This window comes from Natator depressus, chromosome 10 (assembly GCF_965152275.1).
Source record: "Natator depressus isolate rNatDep1 chromosome 10, rNatDep2.hap1, whole genome shotgun sequence".
In the NCBI taxonomy this organism is placed as follows: Eukaryota; Metazoa; Chordata; order Testudines; family Cheloniidae; genus Natator; species Natator depressus.
In genome coordinates, this window is record NC_134243.1 from 41545511 (window position 1) to 41562377 (window position 16867).

Here is a 16867-nt window from a genome sequence, read left to right on the forward strand (position 1 = left end):
TTATGGGAAATTACCTGAGTAAAAATCCATGATTGAAATAAAGTCTGTTAAAAATAGAGAGAAAGAGAGTTTAAAATAAGTTGTGCATAACATATCTAATCTGAAAATTTAGTAAAGCTCAGCTGGATAGGCTCACTATAACAAGTTAAAATAGAAAGAAAAGAAATCGCTTACATTCCTTGAAATGAATGTCTATTCTTTGACCCTCTTTGGAAAGAGCAGCCTCAGTTTCCCTCTCCTTTCTGTGTCTGAGATTTCTCTCTCTTATTCTTCCAGGACCTGTTTCTTCAAGATTTCCAGCCCGTTTATCATGGGTGTTTCTAAAGTTCATCATTATCCCTAGCACCTTTTACAAAAGTTGTTTTGGTTTGTTATCATACCAGACAACTCCTCACACAGTCCTTAGTGGATAGGTCTACAATTTGTCTGCAACTGTATCAGTCCTCCGAGGCCCAGGGTCAAGATCTATTGTGCAAAAGGTCTGTAAGGATTGTTAATTAACCTAATTTCAAATGGTTAATTTACTAACCATGCAGACAGATTCTAACCTGTCAGGTGAGATAGTCAGCCTCTGTCTACATTTTAAAATGTAGCTTATAAGCTTCCATAATTCAATTTTAACATACTAACTTACTCCATATTAAATATCACTTGATTGATACCACCATATTCTCTTATAGGCACATTCCTGCCCATGACAGAGTGAGGGTTGTGGGCACTGCTATTTAAAGCTTGTTGGTGTAAATTAGAGAATGGACAGGAACAGATAGGAAGACTTTTTTCCCTACATCTGTTATTGACTTCCATAGGAGAATCTGTTACACTCCCATGCCAATTTTCTATTTCACCAATAATTCAACTTACTTCAATAATAGGTCATCTTAATCTCTAGAAAATATACACTTGTGTGTGTGTTTAATGCTATGGAATATTCCAATCTGAAAAGCCTTTCAAGAGGAAACAACTCTGAACATATAGCATTTGGTTCTGTTTCCTATGAAAGTAACACCTGTAGGAAAAAAGTGCTTGATACAGATTCTCAAATGGACAGTAGCAGATACTTAATTTACATGTAAATAATAATCTCCCTTTTTGAGTGGAATATTTTGTATGAGATGAAGGTCACTCTAGCTATTTTGATCCTAAACACTTAAGTAGCACTAGAGCTTTAGAAATTATAGTTACCCATTGAGACAATTTATTTATTTTTAAAATTAGGCAACTAATTACATTCCATTAGAAAAATTATTAGTTTCTGCTTTAGAAGGATATAAATTTACTATCTAGCAGAGATTGTACGCCTTTATCAGTAATTAGCAGCTTACTAGCTAGCAAAGTCTCCTTGTTGATATTGACTAATGGGCAGAGTTATCTTTATTTACATAACTGCACTTTATGAAATGCATGTGCCTTCTGACTGCATATTGATAGAAGAGCACCTTGCAATATAAATTCATACCTTGGCCTTTCCAGGAATGAATGATTTGGTTCAGAAATGCAAAAGTGAGAGCAGTATTCTGTGAGGCACCTTAAATTTTACAGAAGTAGTTTTATACCAAATTTAAAAAAAAAAACCTCTGGAGTTATAGTAGAGTTTGTAGGTAGTCAATAAGTAGTTTCGGATTTTGGTACGGTGGTTGAGAGGTACTCTCAAAATCTCTCTTCCTTCCATGAATGTTGACACCCGTTTAAAACAACAATAATTGGATAAAACAAACATTTATTTTGGCTTTCAGTGTGTTGACTTTTCACCCAGAAAGGTGTCTTTCTTCTGATTTTCCTTACAAAGTAAGTCAGCATGAACAAATCTTTTTGTAATGGATCCAAATGATTTCTTATAGGCTGCATTACAAATGGTCCAAATATATGGCCTATATTCCTAACTAAACTGTGTGTTAGGTTGTGGGATAAAATGAAAGGATATTTTAGTATCAGCAACAACAAGTGCAACTGATGGCCTTTACAATGGCATTATTCAGATTTCTTAGATGAACCAATCCATTGATGCATTTTGAAAAATATAAAGGGTCTGTTATTGTCCCTGGTGTCCAAATTTAAGATGCCACTGAAGCAATGAAGGATAAGAAGTGTCAACCAGGGGTACATGTAGGAAGTACGCAGAGGTCTTCCGGTGGGTACATCAACTCATCTAGATATTTGCCTATTTGTACAACAGGCTCCATAAAAAGCACTAGCAAAGTCAGTTCAAACTAAAATTTCATACAGACAATTTTCATTAGTACAGTACTCTGTAGTATAGGAATTATTCACAGCAAATCTCCCATTTGATTTCACTTCAAAACCAAAACATACCTTTATATTAGAATAGCCTACCAGTCTTTAAAAGCGTGCATTTATTTTTAAACTGGTTTTACAAATACTCAAATATACAATAGACACTGGGATTAGTCCTGGTCTAGGGAGTGAGAGAAATCAAGTTCCAAGCAGAAAGCGTGTGGCATATTTTTGGTCCTCTTACTTTTTTTGAGGGAGGGAGGAGTATACATTTAATTTGAGCCTCTATTATGGTGTTTTTAAATTTTCCATGCAATTTGCACACATCACACTTCTGACTGTTCCTTTTAATTTCCACTTAACTAGCTTCCTCATTTTTGTACAGTTCCCCTTTTTGAAGCTAAAGGCTACTGTGGTGGGCTTCTTTGGTATTTCCCCCCACACCCCCAAAAGGATGTTAAATTGAATTACATTATGATCAATACTACCAAACGGCTCAGCTACACTCACCTCTTGGACCAGATCCTGTGTTCCATTTAGCAATTGCATCTCACCTTGTGGGTTCCAAGACTAGCTGCTTCAAGAAGCAGTCATTAATAGTGTCTACAAATGTTATCTCTGAATCCTGTCCAGAGGTGACAAGAACCCAGTCAAAATGGGGATAGGCTTGCACCAAATGCACAAACAGGCCATCTATCCACAAGGCATGCTGCACTGAGTGCTATAAACCATTGGTTCTCAACCTTTTCTTTAACCCAGGGACCCCTAAACTTAAATACACAAACCTGCAGACCCCCAACCAGAGATGGTGTGTGGCGGGAGGCACTCCCTTCCCAAGCCCCCCCACCCAGGGCTGAAGCCGATCCTTGGCGGACCCCCTGAAATCTAATCCAAGGGCGGGCTGCAAACCCCCAGTTGAGAACCAGTGCAATAAACTGCTGGACTTCTGCCTGCATTATTTGTACTCTTTCAGGGAGATTTGTTTGTTCCTTTTTTGTTTGCTTGCTTTTGGGGGGAGGTGAGGGATATTTATTGCCGTAAGTTTAGAGAATGTTAAGTGTGTGTCTGGTTCTCACGTTGCCTCTCTAAACTCCCTCACAAAACTCCCATTTGCTGCTCCTGGTTGCTCGCTCCTCTGGTAGCTTAGGAGCTGTCTTTTTAAACCCCTGCTCTCCCTGAGTGGCAATATGCCTACTCCCATACCCCCTCCAAATTTCTATACAAGGTTGTATTTGAATTTACAGTGCCCAGGTGTGCTCAGGTTCAACAGCCATAATACATCGCCTTGAGCCACACAGCTTCTATGAGTCATGACTGGCTAGCAAACCTTTTGGGCACTTTGTCTGCACATGCACAGTGAAATCCATTTGGCACATGCCAATCTAGAGCTAAATTCTTTCAAATAATGTTTTCAATGTTTCTCCCTCAAAGGACAAATGAGAATGTCATGCATTAGCTGGGGTAAATGTTGAGAGATTGAGACCATTTGGGGCATGATCAAAACCATGGTTCGATCCCTAGGTCCGTGCAAAAAAACATTGATAGACTCCAGCAAACTTAAGAAAAGATGGGGGTTTCTTTGGGATGCAGTGGGGGCTGTATCTCAGGAACCCATGGATCAAATGACCCCAGATTTAGATCACTAACCTACTTTCGTGAGATACACCAAATTTCAAAGCAATCAGTGTAAACATGCAGATTTTACAACACGTGGAGACATCAACCTTTAAGCACAAAGGCATTCTTAACTTTAACAATAGCAGAACTAGAGCTCTACTATAATAAAACTTTTTTCCATCTACATCTTCTGATATTGTGATAAAGAACTGAAAGCCCCTTATCTACACTAGCCTTTTCCCTAGACTTTCCCACACTTGCTGCCACTAGTTCAGATCCACCATAACAACCATGGGAGCTGTAAAGAAGATGAGGGAGGCACTTATGTTCCGAGCACTGTCATCTGGACTTTCTCTGAACTCTTGTTTAACATCCCGAGGCTTGACCAAACAGGGAGGGCATAAAATGTAATGATTTTTTTTAAAAATGTAACAAAAATCAATTTTTTTAAATCAATTTATTTTATTTAAACTGATTTTATATTTACATGTTGCTAGCTCTTAGTTTTCTTCCCATTTTATTGCTAAAGTGGATAGTTTGTATTTGATGTTTTTATTTCCTAATTTTGGTAGAATTTTTAGGTTTTACATAGAGATTTTTTCTACTAAGTCGCACACTTAAAATGTTCATCTGCACAGTAAAAAATAATTCTAGAGTCTCATTAACATCCTTAATTAAACACAACACAAATTAATAAGCAAATAGCCCAGGCTATATTTGCAACCAGCACCACCTATTAATATACTGAACTTCTACAAGTTAAGAAGCTAAAATGTTTCAACAAGACTATACTCATCTCTCAGGGTTTGCAGTTCTGAAGTCAACAGGGCTTGTTCTCTTAAGTCAATTAGGTGCCTAAATATGGACACACGTCCATATAAATATCTATTTTTGTAAATGTTGGCTGTTTATAAATTAGTTCACACTAAATTTGTTAACACACTGAAAGTCCAAGTAACTGTAGGTGCCTGGAATGCGGAAGCAATTTAGTTTTGAAGTGACAAATTTTATGCCACTAAGAGAAAAGTTAATTTTTAACACCTGCTGCTGCAAAAACTTACACACATGCTTAACTTTAAGCACAAACAGCCCCACTGAAGTCAATGAGACGATTCATGTGACCTGCTAAGCGCTAGTGAGATAGGAGCCTTAATTGTCAGTTTATTTTGTCTGCTGCCTATTACAGTGTTATAGTGGCATTTTAAAAATAAAGAATGGCATTTCTAGATTAGATCATTTTAAATTTTATCTGAAGCTGCAGCAGCACACATTTTCACATTAGTTTTACAAAGCTTCAACCTGATATAAATCAATGATTGGAAAAAAGTCAAGTTATTTAAATTATGTAAACATTCCACCCCATAAGTGCCTTTTCTTCCCCTTGATGATAATACCACCTGATCACTTCCACTCCATATTTGCAAATTGCATGAGTACCCAATTTAAAAAAAAACATGGAGGAAAAGATCTTAGTACTTCTAATCAACTCATACGGGTCATGAAGACCTTGGTTCAACATCTTGTAAATAAAAATATTTAGCATTAGAATGGAAGATTTAAAGTAACAAATCATTTGGAATCTTTTCCACCTAGAAAATTGTACCCATTTAGCACTCCAACTGACTGCATGCAACTTGAGAGGTTGGGTCTTCAACAGCATGGTATCACCAAGCAGCTGATAAGCTTTCTACTTGGAAAAGTTTCCAAAACCAGAAAGTACAGAATAATTTGCAGGACATGGTTTGCTTAGTGCAGTGGTCCCCAATCTTTTTCAATTGTGCCCCCACAACCGGTTCACTCCCCCCCTCAGAGCCATGTTCTGGGGGCAGAGGTGTGAATGGGGCAGGATGGGGGAGGGGGAGCCACACTCAGAGCAAGACAGGGAAGCCACTGGTATCTCTCTCACCAGAGCCGTCCCTGAGTGCTCCTCCAGGCAAGAAGCAGCTGCTGCTGTTCCTACTTGGGGCGCCAACTTTCTAACTGTTGAAAACTGGACACCCTGCCCCGCAAGGCCCAACCCTTTGTCCCGCCTCTTCCCCTGATCCCACCCACTGCTCACTCCTGCTCCTGTTGCTCGCTCCCCACATCCCAGGATTCACTTGCCACCTGCAGAGCTGGGCTGGGAAGAGTGGACGCGGAGCCTGCCTGCCTGCCCAATCGCGGCATGGCAGGAGGGGCCAGTCCCCAGAGCAAGGTGTCAGGATGGGGAAATCGGGTCACAGTGGGACAGACGGGGGGTGGACAGGATACACACACCAACCTCTCTGCCTAAGAGGCTTGACCTGGCCAGGAACCAGCCAGCCACTTCTCTCTGTAAGCAGCTGAGCAGAGAGCAGCTCCTCCAGGCTCCAGCTGCTGTGCTTCCCACCCTGCAGTGGCAGAGGCCGGTTACTGCATGTAACCGGACTTTTAGTGTCTGGTCAGCACTGCTTACTGGACTTTCTGGTCAAAAACCGGACACCTGGCAACCCTACTTCCCATCCCCCAGTGGTGGACGAGACTAGTTATTGCGTGTTACCACATTTAGTGTCCAGGCGGCTGGGACGGAGGCCGGAGCAGAACTAGGGGCAGAGTTTGGCTGGGTGGCACTCCCTCCCCGCCCCCCCCCGAACATTCCTCTGCGCCCTCCTAGGGAGGCATGCCCCACAGTTTGGGGACCACTGGTTTAGTGCATGGGACTCTGCCTCATTTTTCTTCACCTGGCAGTAAAGAAGCTTTGGGGAGGTTTATCGTCAGTCTTCCAAAAAAGCCTGAACCGCTGTTACCCTGTGGGGGGGGGGGGGTCAAGTCTCAGAACTAGGGGCCATTACCCACTGTGGCAGAGCTCCGACCTTGTCTCAGTGAGTCCCGTGCTTCCTGGCAGATTACGCTAGCCTCAGAGGCTCACTGTGACCCTCTCCGTAGCCCTTCTCCCTCTAGAGGCAAGGGTCACAGCCTACTGAGCCATTTTCAACATAATCCAGCTAGGAGGTTGGTGAGCGAACTCCCACCATCTCTGTTGTCCCTACGGGCTTATTCCAGAACAGTTTAGCCTCCTGTCCTGACAGGGGCCTGTCCTCCCCTCCCAGGAGGTGTTTCTGTAGTGGCGAGTTGCGGGGAACCCGGGCCCACCTTCTACTCCGGTTTCCAGCCCAGGGACAATAAATGCAGCAGCTGTTGGAAGCCAACCTTTCACTACCAGAGTTGCTACAGTTCCCTGGGCCACTTCCCCACAGCTCTCCCGCTTCTCTCTCTCAATGCCTTCTTCACCCTTTCCTTAGGGCTCCCTTTCCAGTGACTTGAGGCTGTCTTCATTACCCAGCCCTTCAGCCACACTTCCTCTCCTCTGGCTCCCTTCAGCCTGACTGGAGTGAGCCTTTTATAGTATCAGAGGTGCCTTAATTAGAGTCAGATGTTCACATTAGCTTAACGGCCTCACCTGACACTCTGTAGGTTAATTGGAGTCAGGTGTTCTCATTGGCCTAACAGCTTCAACTGACTCTTTGCAGGCTAACTGGAGTCATGTGTCCACCCCAGCCTGGAGCAGCCCCTGCTCTGGTCAGTCAGGGAACAGAAAACTGCTTATCCAGTGGCCAGTATATCTACCTTCTACTACTCAGCTGTACCCAACTGGCCTGGGTCTATCACACCACACATTTTGGATTTTAACTCATTACCAAATCTATACACACCAGGAGGTGTTTGACAGCACTGGCCTTTGGAAGGACCCTCTCCATGGCAAACTTTAAATTTTTTTGGTCTAAGCAAAATTAATTCAGCTTTTTTTTTTTTTTATTTATGCTTAGTTAATTTCTGATTTTTTCCAACTTAACAAGGTTATCAAAGTATGAAAATGGAAGTGTGCGCTTTAGCAGCAATGAAACTTTCTCAGTCTTGAGAGTACACTTCAAGAGAGCTGTTCTGCATAGGCCTCTATTTTTGCCCTGGTGCTGACTTCCAGCCCAAACATCCAAGATTAGGGGATGGAGTGCTAAACTGCTCCTGAATGATTTGAGAGAAGTCAGTGAGATTCTTCAATATATTAAACCAGTACCGCTTAAGTATACACACTTTGAAGCGCACGCGATTTTTTTGTTTCAGTTAAAGAAATATGCACTTATTGTGCAAGAAATATACCAGTACCTCCTCAAAATGTACCCATGTTTTCTCTCTCCTTTACAAAAACCTAAAAAACTATATTCATGCAAAATGAAGGTTGCACAGTTAAAGTTAGAGAATCAGGAAAGGCACAATTTAAAGTTTGTACAACAATAACTTAGCTGTTTTCCACACATGTATATTTTACGTTCCTATTTTCTATGTTCAATGTATAATAATGTACTACTGAGAGAAATATATATCATGAAAGACACCACAAAAATACAGACTGTGCAGTGTGGCTGAGTACATGTTATTGCAAGAAACTTAGCTTTTGCATCTTTAAATTATGCAACCCAACACTGCATTTCTGCACCTCATCTTGTTTGCTTTGTCTCTACTGGAGACCCAGCATAACCAGATGGCTTACCTAAATCTTACATAGAAAGAATAAATAGAAATACTTGAAGTTCACCTGAAAGTGAATTAAAGACTAAGCACCAAATTTATTTTCACATCTGGAATAGGTTCTCTAAAAGCACACAGTCTAACCCACTGCAAACCTTTCCTGGCATCACATCATCAATTGTTCAGTGCCACAATGACAAGTTTATCGCACTGTGCCAAAAAGGAAGCAAGCAACCAAAAGTCTATTTCCCTAAAATAACACATTCAGTCACAGTCAAAGCAATTTAAAACTCAGAAACTGAGAATTAAATGATATTTTACAAAGCTTTTCTAAGCAGATAGATCTTATCAGCACTGCATATAATATTAATACATGCAAAGCATGAATCAGCAGCAACACCTTACTTTAGTTATTGATATTTTCTATGTTATATAGATGGTATAAGGCATCTGTTTCTAATGTTGGCAGATCATTAAATGTGTGACATTATGATGTAGGGAACACTTTTAGATTATTTAATAATATTTATAAAATGTATCTGTGATAAATGAAGTCGGGGGGTAGCTTCCTTTTATGGACATCCAGCCAACCAGCCAGCCATAAAATCCCTCTTGGTAGCTGTTCTCTATTTGCTTTACCTGTAAAGGGTTAAAAAGTCTGACTGCATGCATAGGTAAAGAGGAAGTGAGTGGGCACCTGACCAAAAGAAACAATGGGAAGGCTAGAACTTTTTAAAATTGAAACAAGACTCCCCTTTTGTCTGTCTGTTGTTCTCCGGAGAGAGGAGAGACTGAGCAGGAACAGGGCTGAACTATGCTGTAGGAAGCTTTAAACCAGGTATGAAAAATCATCAAATCATACCTAGGAATTGCTTATCTGAAACCCCAGATACATAAATAAATCAGGGAACGTCTACGAAGATGCAATTAGGGTTATTTCTTTTATTTCTTATTGGCTTGTGGACTCCTCTGTGCTAACCCCCAAATGCTTTTGTTTCGCTTGTAACCATTAAGCTGGACCTCAAGAAGGTTATTCTTGATGTTTAATTTTTGTAAGTGGGTTTTTTAAAATCTAGCAAAAGCCTAAGTTCCAGATGTATTTTCTTTCTTTTGTTTTTAATAAAATTTACCTTTTTTTAAGAACAGGATTGGGTTTTTGTTTTGTGTTTTTGTATCCTCAGAGGTTTGTGCATATGTTGTTTAATTAGCCGGTGGCAACAGCTGATTTCCTTTGTTTTTGTTTTTTCCTCAGCTCTTCCCTAGAGGGAGGGTGAAACGGCTTGAGGGTACCCCACAGGAAGGAATTCCCAAGTGTGCCTTTCTCGGTTGTCAAAAGGGGTTTTTTGCATTTGGGTGGTGGCAGCATCTACCCATCTAAGGTCAAAGAGAATCTGTAACCTTGGAGGTTTAATACAAGTCTGGAGTGGCCAGTATTAAGTTTTCAGAATCCTTGCGGGCCCCCAGCTTCTACACTTGAAGCACCAGAGTGGGCAATCAGCCTTGACAGTATCAATTACATTTTACCACTCCTTTCAAAGCCTATATACTCACAGCATATAGCCAGCCTGGCTTTACATGTAGAAGGTTCTGAAAAATACCATTTTCTTTTTAAGTTAAAAACTCAAGCATAGTGTCTGTAGAATGTGTCATATACGGGGTACACAATGTAGTGTAGCATAAGTGTTTTATTGACAATCACTGCACTGCATTACTCACGTGCAGTTTTGCCATTTGTAAGCAATACAAAAAGAAAAGGAGTACTTGTGGCACCTTAGAGACTAACAAATTTATTTGAGCATAAGCTTAAGCATATCTAGTTAGATATGCGTTAGATTCTGTTTTGTTTAAATGGCTGATAAAATAAGTTGTGCTCAATGGAATGTATATTCCTGTTTTTGTGTCTTTTTGTAACTTATGGTTTTGCCTAGAGGGATTCTCTATGTTTTGAATCTGATTACCCTGTAAGGTATTTACCATCCTGATTTTACAGAGGTGATTCTTTTACTTTTATTCAATTAAAATTCTTCTTTTAAGAACCTGATTGCTTTTTCATTGTTCTTAAGATCCAAGGGTTTGGGTCTGTGTTCAACTATGCAAATTGGTGACAATTTTTTTCAAGCCTTCCCCAGGAAAGGGGGTGTAGGGCTTGGGAGAATTCTGGGGGGAAAGACGTTTCCAAGTGGGCTCTTTCCCTGTTACATATTTGTTAGACGCTTGGTGGTGGCAGCAATAAAGTCCAGGGGCAAAAGGTAAAATAGTTTGTACCTTGGGGAAGTTTTAACCTAAGCTTTAACCTAAGACCAACCTACCCAACTTTAATTATTTGTATTATATGTTTGTGTGGTAAACGTTTGTATTACAATGGCCTCATCCACAGTGGACAGATTTGAGTAGGGAGCCCTTACAATCTAAATAAACAATATAATCAAAATGTGGGAGAAAGGAAGTATTATTCCCATTTTACAGATGGGGAACTAAGGCACAGGTAAATTAAGCAACTTGCCCAAGGTCGCAGGAAATTGTGGCAGCGTCGAAATTGAACTCCAATCTTTTGTGTCCAAGTGCCAATACTTCAACACCACCACTTCTATCCTTGTTCTCTCAAAGGCTAGGGCCTTATGCAAGATCTCAGCTCCAGACACAATTTCACTTACCACTAAAAAATGTATAAGTGATATTTTGTTCCATATGCATTTCTAACAAATGTTTCCACCCACAATCAATATTCTTTTAAGACATGAATGTGGGTGTGGGGGTTCAAAAAGGTTTGTGTGGTAAACGTTTGTATTACAATGGCCTCATCCAGAGTGGACAAATTTGTTCATGCCAGTGCTTACAAACTTCTTTTCAAGTGTAGCTTTAGGAGTGCAAACAAACAAAAAAATCTGCCTGTGCAGCAGCATTTCTAAGTTTATTACAGGTGATCGTGTCACAGAACCTCCAGCCCTAGACCACGGGAATGTTCAGAACGGTACAAAGGGTGAAAAAAGGCCTGGACATTGTAAAAAGTGTTTTGAATTCTCTGTTTCTCACTCTATTAACTTTACATATTCATAATCATTGCACTGAAAATGAGAACGGACATGCCACACAGTGTAAATGATCTGGTGTAGAACTCAGCAAAATCAAATACCACAACTCAGTGAGAAGAGGCTAGATTATAATTATTTTAGATAAAACTGTTGGGATTGCTTTTAATGTCATTTCCAAATAAATAAATAAATAAATAAATAGGAATATACTTCCCATTTCAGGGATACTCAGGGATACTCTGTAAGATGGAGAAAAATCAGTTGTTTATTTCCACTGTTACTGGTCTTTCACAATACCACATAATAATGTAATAGAGACAATGTCTGAATATAAATGGCAACAAACAATTATAGGGGTCCGGGGGGGGGGTGTTGCGGTACCACTACCCTTACTGCGGCGCTGCCTTCAGAGTTGGGCAGCTGGAGAGCAGCGGCTGCTGCCCAGGAGCCCAGCTCTGAAGGCAGAGCCGCCACCAACAGCAGCGCAGAAGGAAGGATGGCATGGTGTGGTATTGCCACCCTTACCTCTGAGCTGCTGCCTGCAGAGCTCGGCCCTCAGTCAGCAGCTGCCCCTCTCTGGCCGCCCAGCTCTGCAAGCAGCAGCACAGACGAAAGGGTGGCCTGATATGGTATTGCCACCCTTATGTTTGCGCTGCTGCTGGCGGGACGCCACCTTCAGAGCTGGGTGCCTGGCCACCAGCCGCCACTCTCTGGCCACCCAGCACTGAAGGCAGAGCAGAAGTAAGGCTGGCAATACCGTGGCTCCCCTAAAATAACCTTGCGGCCAATCCCCTACAACTCCCTTTTGGGACAGGACTACCAATTTGAGAAATGCTGGTCTCCCCTGTGAAATCTGTATAGTTTAGGGTAAAAGCACACAAAAGACCAGTTTTCATGGTCCATGATGCGTTTTTCATAGCCATGAATTTGGTAGGGCTCCAGCTATAAACTGAACATGACATATTTAGAGAATACAAACCCTCCCCAACAAGTTCCTTATCTCTGTTCTCTAGTCCCAAAGACACTTTGAAGACAATTAGACATGACCTTAAAGGTGACCACCAAAAGGAAAATAAATGGGATTGTGCTTTTTGTGTTTTCTTTGCATCTGTAAAGAAGGTCTAAAAATCTGGGCAGATTATTTCCTTTCAAACACTTCTGTTTCTGCTTATTACCTTTGAAATATCAGAAATACCAAGTCTCATCTTCCCTCGTTTAGCTAGAGGTCCCCTTAGAGACTAAAAAACTTGGGTGAGAGTTCTCTCAGCCCCTAAGTGAAGGGACAGGGATGTTGATTCTTTAACATATATATTTCTTCTCAGTTGTGTTAGCCAGGTACTTGAATTAGCAAGTGACAAAGTACTTGGTCTTTTCTTCCAAAGCATCTCCCTCCTATAGAAGAGAGGTTTCAGAGTAACAGCCGTGTTAGTCTGTATTCGCAAAAAGAAAAGGAGTACTTGTGGCACCTTAGAGACTAACCAATTTATTTGAGCATAAGCTTTCGTGAGCTACAGCTCACTTCATTGGATGCACACCTTTCATCTTTCCACAGTATGCATCCGATGAAGTGAGCTATAGCTCGCGAAAGCTTATGCTCAAATAAATTGGTTAGTCTCTAAGGTGCCACGAGTACTCCTTTTCTACAGAAGAGAGTGCACTGTGACATTCTATACCTTGGGGGAGTGCCCTGTAACCCTCATATTCCTTATTTATATATAATTGTGATATTCCAGAAAGAAGGCCATGTGAGGTATCAGGAGAAAGAACAATGACTTTTGGCAAATCATAACCTATCTAAATATGTACATAATTAGTGCACATGAAGTTATGAGATTGTGTTGTATGGTTGCCACTAAAACATAAATTCGGGAATCGGCCAGATATTAGCTCTCTAGGAGACAACAGCAAGGAAAGTAACCAATTCACAGGCGGGTATTGAACAGCTATTATCCAGCAAGGGAGCTACAATGCAGTGACTCACATGCACAAGGTGACACCAAGGGAATTGCTCGACCTTGCCTGGGGACTCAGCAATGCCCACCAGACATGCCTGAACTTGTGTTCTCCAAGCACATGGGACTGAGGGTACAAAACAGAACACAAGGGTCCCTATGCTTGGCCATTTCTCCTCCCCCCACCTATGCCGCAAGCAACAAGGACACTCAAAAGACGGAAGACTCCAACAGGGGAGACTGGCCCAGGTTTCAAGGGTGAAAGCTGTGTATTATGAACTTCTATATCTAGTGGGGTCAGAAAAACTGCTTAATCTAGATGTTGCCCAATCTAACAGAGATGAGAGTTTAGATTGCGTGCTTATACTTTATTTTATTTTGGTAACCACTCTAACTTTTTACCTGGGACTTATATAATCACTTAAAATCTACCTTTTGTAGTCAATAAAATTGTTTTACTGTTTATCTTTACCAGTGAGTTTGCCTAAAGTGTTTGATAGATCTGCTCACATTTACAAAGGCTGGCAGATATCCACTTTCCATTGATGAAGTGGTAAACCAATTAATAAACTTGCACTGCTCATCTTGAGCAGTGCAAGACGGTATATTCCTGAGGTACAAGGCTGGGAGGTGGGGGGATTCAGCTGGTGCCTTTCTCTGTGATTCATGAATGGTTCTGGGAGCGCTCATGCAATCTAGCTGGGTGTGGGGCTCCACATGCAGTTGTGCTGAGTGATAACAGTGCCTGGAGGGTTTTGCTGCTTGTCACTAGCAAAGGATTGTGAGAGACAGCTCAGGCTGGAGAGTTAAGGAGGCACCGCAGACCCAGGCTGCACCCTGGGGATCCCATCACATGCACATTAACATTATCATGCAGTCAATTGCAGGACTCACCTGCTACTGTAAGCTTTGCTGTTCTGCTTACAATGGTCCCAAGGCTTTCCACAGTTGCCACACATTGATAATATCCTTCGTCAGGTTTATTGTGCTTGGAATGCACCACACCATTTATTAATAAAGATCCATCTGGCAGCAGCTGGCGCCGGTCATCTGACACCAAATTTAGGAAAGTCCCATCTTTCTTCCATTCAATTTTTGGAGAAGGCTCACAGTAAGCTGAACAGTTCAGTATGACAAAAGCCCCTCGAACTGATAACGTGTCCACTGGCTCCACCAGAAAATAAAATGGAGTGAAGGTTCTCACGGTGGACCCTACAAAACATAAGTAAAATCTGGAAATGTTTGTTTACCCTTCCAATAGTTATTAATATAAGGAGACGTTTCTTATGGGGAACATAAAAATATTAGAATATCTAGTGAGCCATACTACTCATAACTCTTACAGTAGTAAATGTATTTCTTAATAGTTTGGAAATGTCATTTTTCTGTTCTAGCAAGTTGAAAATTCAAGGTTTCCAGTATTTTCTATTGACAGGAGATATCCTGAGTGGACAACTGTGTTACGGATTTGAGACGCAACACTGAAATTTTTGTGGGACAAGTGAAATACTTTATGGAAAACCATATTTATTAAAGGTTCAAGGATAATCCCAAAAGAAAAGATACAAAGTCAAAAGTGCTAGCCTGACCAACTTGGGATCAAGATAAAAAGAAAGAGAAAGGGCCATCAAGAACAGCTATATGTCCAAGTTACTTTCTACTAAGCCCTATGACAGAACAGGAAAAAATTTAACATACTGACATGCTATAAGAATAACTAAGCTTGGCCTATAAATTAAGCTTTTTTGCCCTCATCCTTCCCAGAATCCCACAATAACTATTTTAATAGGGGAAGAGGTAGTATTCCACTCGACCAGCAATCATCCCACTTTTGACAAATTTAGTTTTATGAAACTTTAGGATTAAAAAGTTAACCTTTTAGCTGCCAAGACATACATCAGGGGCAGTGGAAGCTTCCTAACAGTGGCGAAGCCACCAGCACCGAACCATGGCCCCACCCCCCCGCGCCATCCCTTCCCCCCCGAGGATCCCCTGCCCCAACCCCAGTTCAGGCACCCAACATACATACTGATTGGTTAACCCTTTCAGCACTCAAAATATGCGCCAAAGGCCTATTAATGCCCTGCAGTGCTGTTATTAAATCCAAGTTTAATATCGTTTCATAGAATCATAGAATATCAGGGTTGGAAGGGACCTCAGGAGGTCATCTAGTCCAACTCCCTGCTCAAAGCAGGACCAAGCCCCAACTAAATCATCACACCCTGGGCTTTGTCAAGCCTGACCTTAAAAACTTCTAAGGAAGGAGATTCCACCACCTCCCTAGGTAACGCATTCCAGTGCTTCACCACCCTCCTAGTGAAATTTTTTTTTCCCTAATATCCAACCTAAACCTCCCCCACTGCAACTTGAGACCATTACTCCTTAATCTGTCATCTGCTACCACTGAGAACAGTCTAGATCCATCCTCTTTGGAACCCCCTTTCAGGTAGTTGAAAGCAGCTATCAAATCCCCCCGTATTCTTCTCTTCCGCAGACTAAACAATCCCAGTTCCCTCAGCCTCTCCTCAGAAGTCATGTGTTCCAGTCCCCTAATCATTTTTGTTGCCCTCTGCTGGACGCTTTCCAATTTTTCCACATCCTTCTTGTAGTATGGGGCCCAAAACTGGACACAGTACTCCAGATGAGGCCTCACCAATGTCAACTAGAGGGGAACGATCACGTCCCTCGATCTGCTGGCAATGCCCCTACATATACATCCCAAAATGCCACTGGCCTTCTTGGCAACAAGGGCACAAGTTTCCTGTGGACAGTCAACAAAATTTGGACACTATATCAGAAACTTGTGACAAGATTTGATATACGGCATGCCAAGGCAAACCCATTCTCACTGCAATAATATACTGGAACACGAATTGTTGTTCAATGACTGGTGCCATTATACGAAGTTCAATGTATTGTATTGGCAATAAGTCAAAGCAGGAAAATAAAAGGCGGTAGTAGTTCTTTCTTACCTCATGGGATGTTGTGAGGATAAAATTTTTGCCTGGGGCTTGTTTTTAAGAAGTTGTTAACTTTATCTCCTTTGTTAATAAAGCTATTTTTGTCCATAGTTTTTTCTTCTCTTAAAACACCTCTTATTCCTTTTAAGTTCTCTAGCTATAATTAACCATTTTGCCAACCTATCTTTTTGCTGAAACCCTTAATCAATTTGAGTAGTCTTATTTGGTTGACTTCCCACTTTTCTATTGACAATTCACACTGTTTCTTAAAGGGAGACAGTCAATCTGAAATCTAGTTAAATTCAGGTTTTGTAGCATCACTTTCTACTTAAAGTGTTTATATTTGGCTGCAAATATAAAAGTTCATCTGCTCTTTTGAAGATAAAGAAATCTTAGTCAATGTGAATCTAATTACTGATATCTCTCTAAAATAACTTTTAGTAAGTTTTGGTTTTATAACTCTGATGGACTGGAGTTATAAATTACTCTAATAATTCGAAGTTAAATGTTGTGGGCAGAGTGTAACAATTTGCCCAGATGTGTGTCACGGCCAATTCTAAATAGTTAACACATTTTATTTTACTTT

At 41.1% G+C, this 16867-nt stretch overlaps 1 protein-coding gene across 9 annotated transcripts in view; it reads right to left on the reverse strand.

The window, feature by feature from the left end:
- NEO1 (neogenin 1) overlaps nt 1-16867 on the reverse strand; it is a 520914-nt gene that overhangs the window by 294052 nt on the left and 209995 nt on the right. For all 9 annotated transcript variants that reach the window (XM_074965871.1, XM_074965869.1, XM_074965867.1 and 6 more), the window contains exon 2: nt 14216-14533. In XM_074965871.1, coding sequence (XP_074821972.1) covers nt 14216-14533 — 318 coding nt within the window. The remainder of the gene's footprint in view (nt 1-14215; nt 14534-16867) is intronic.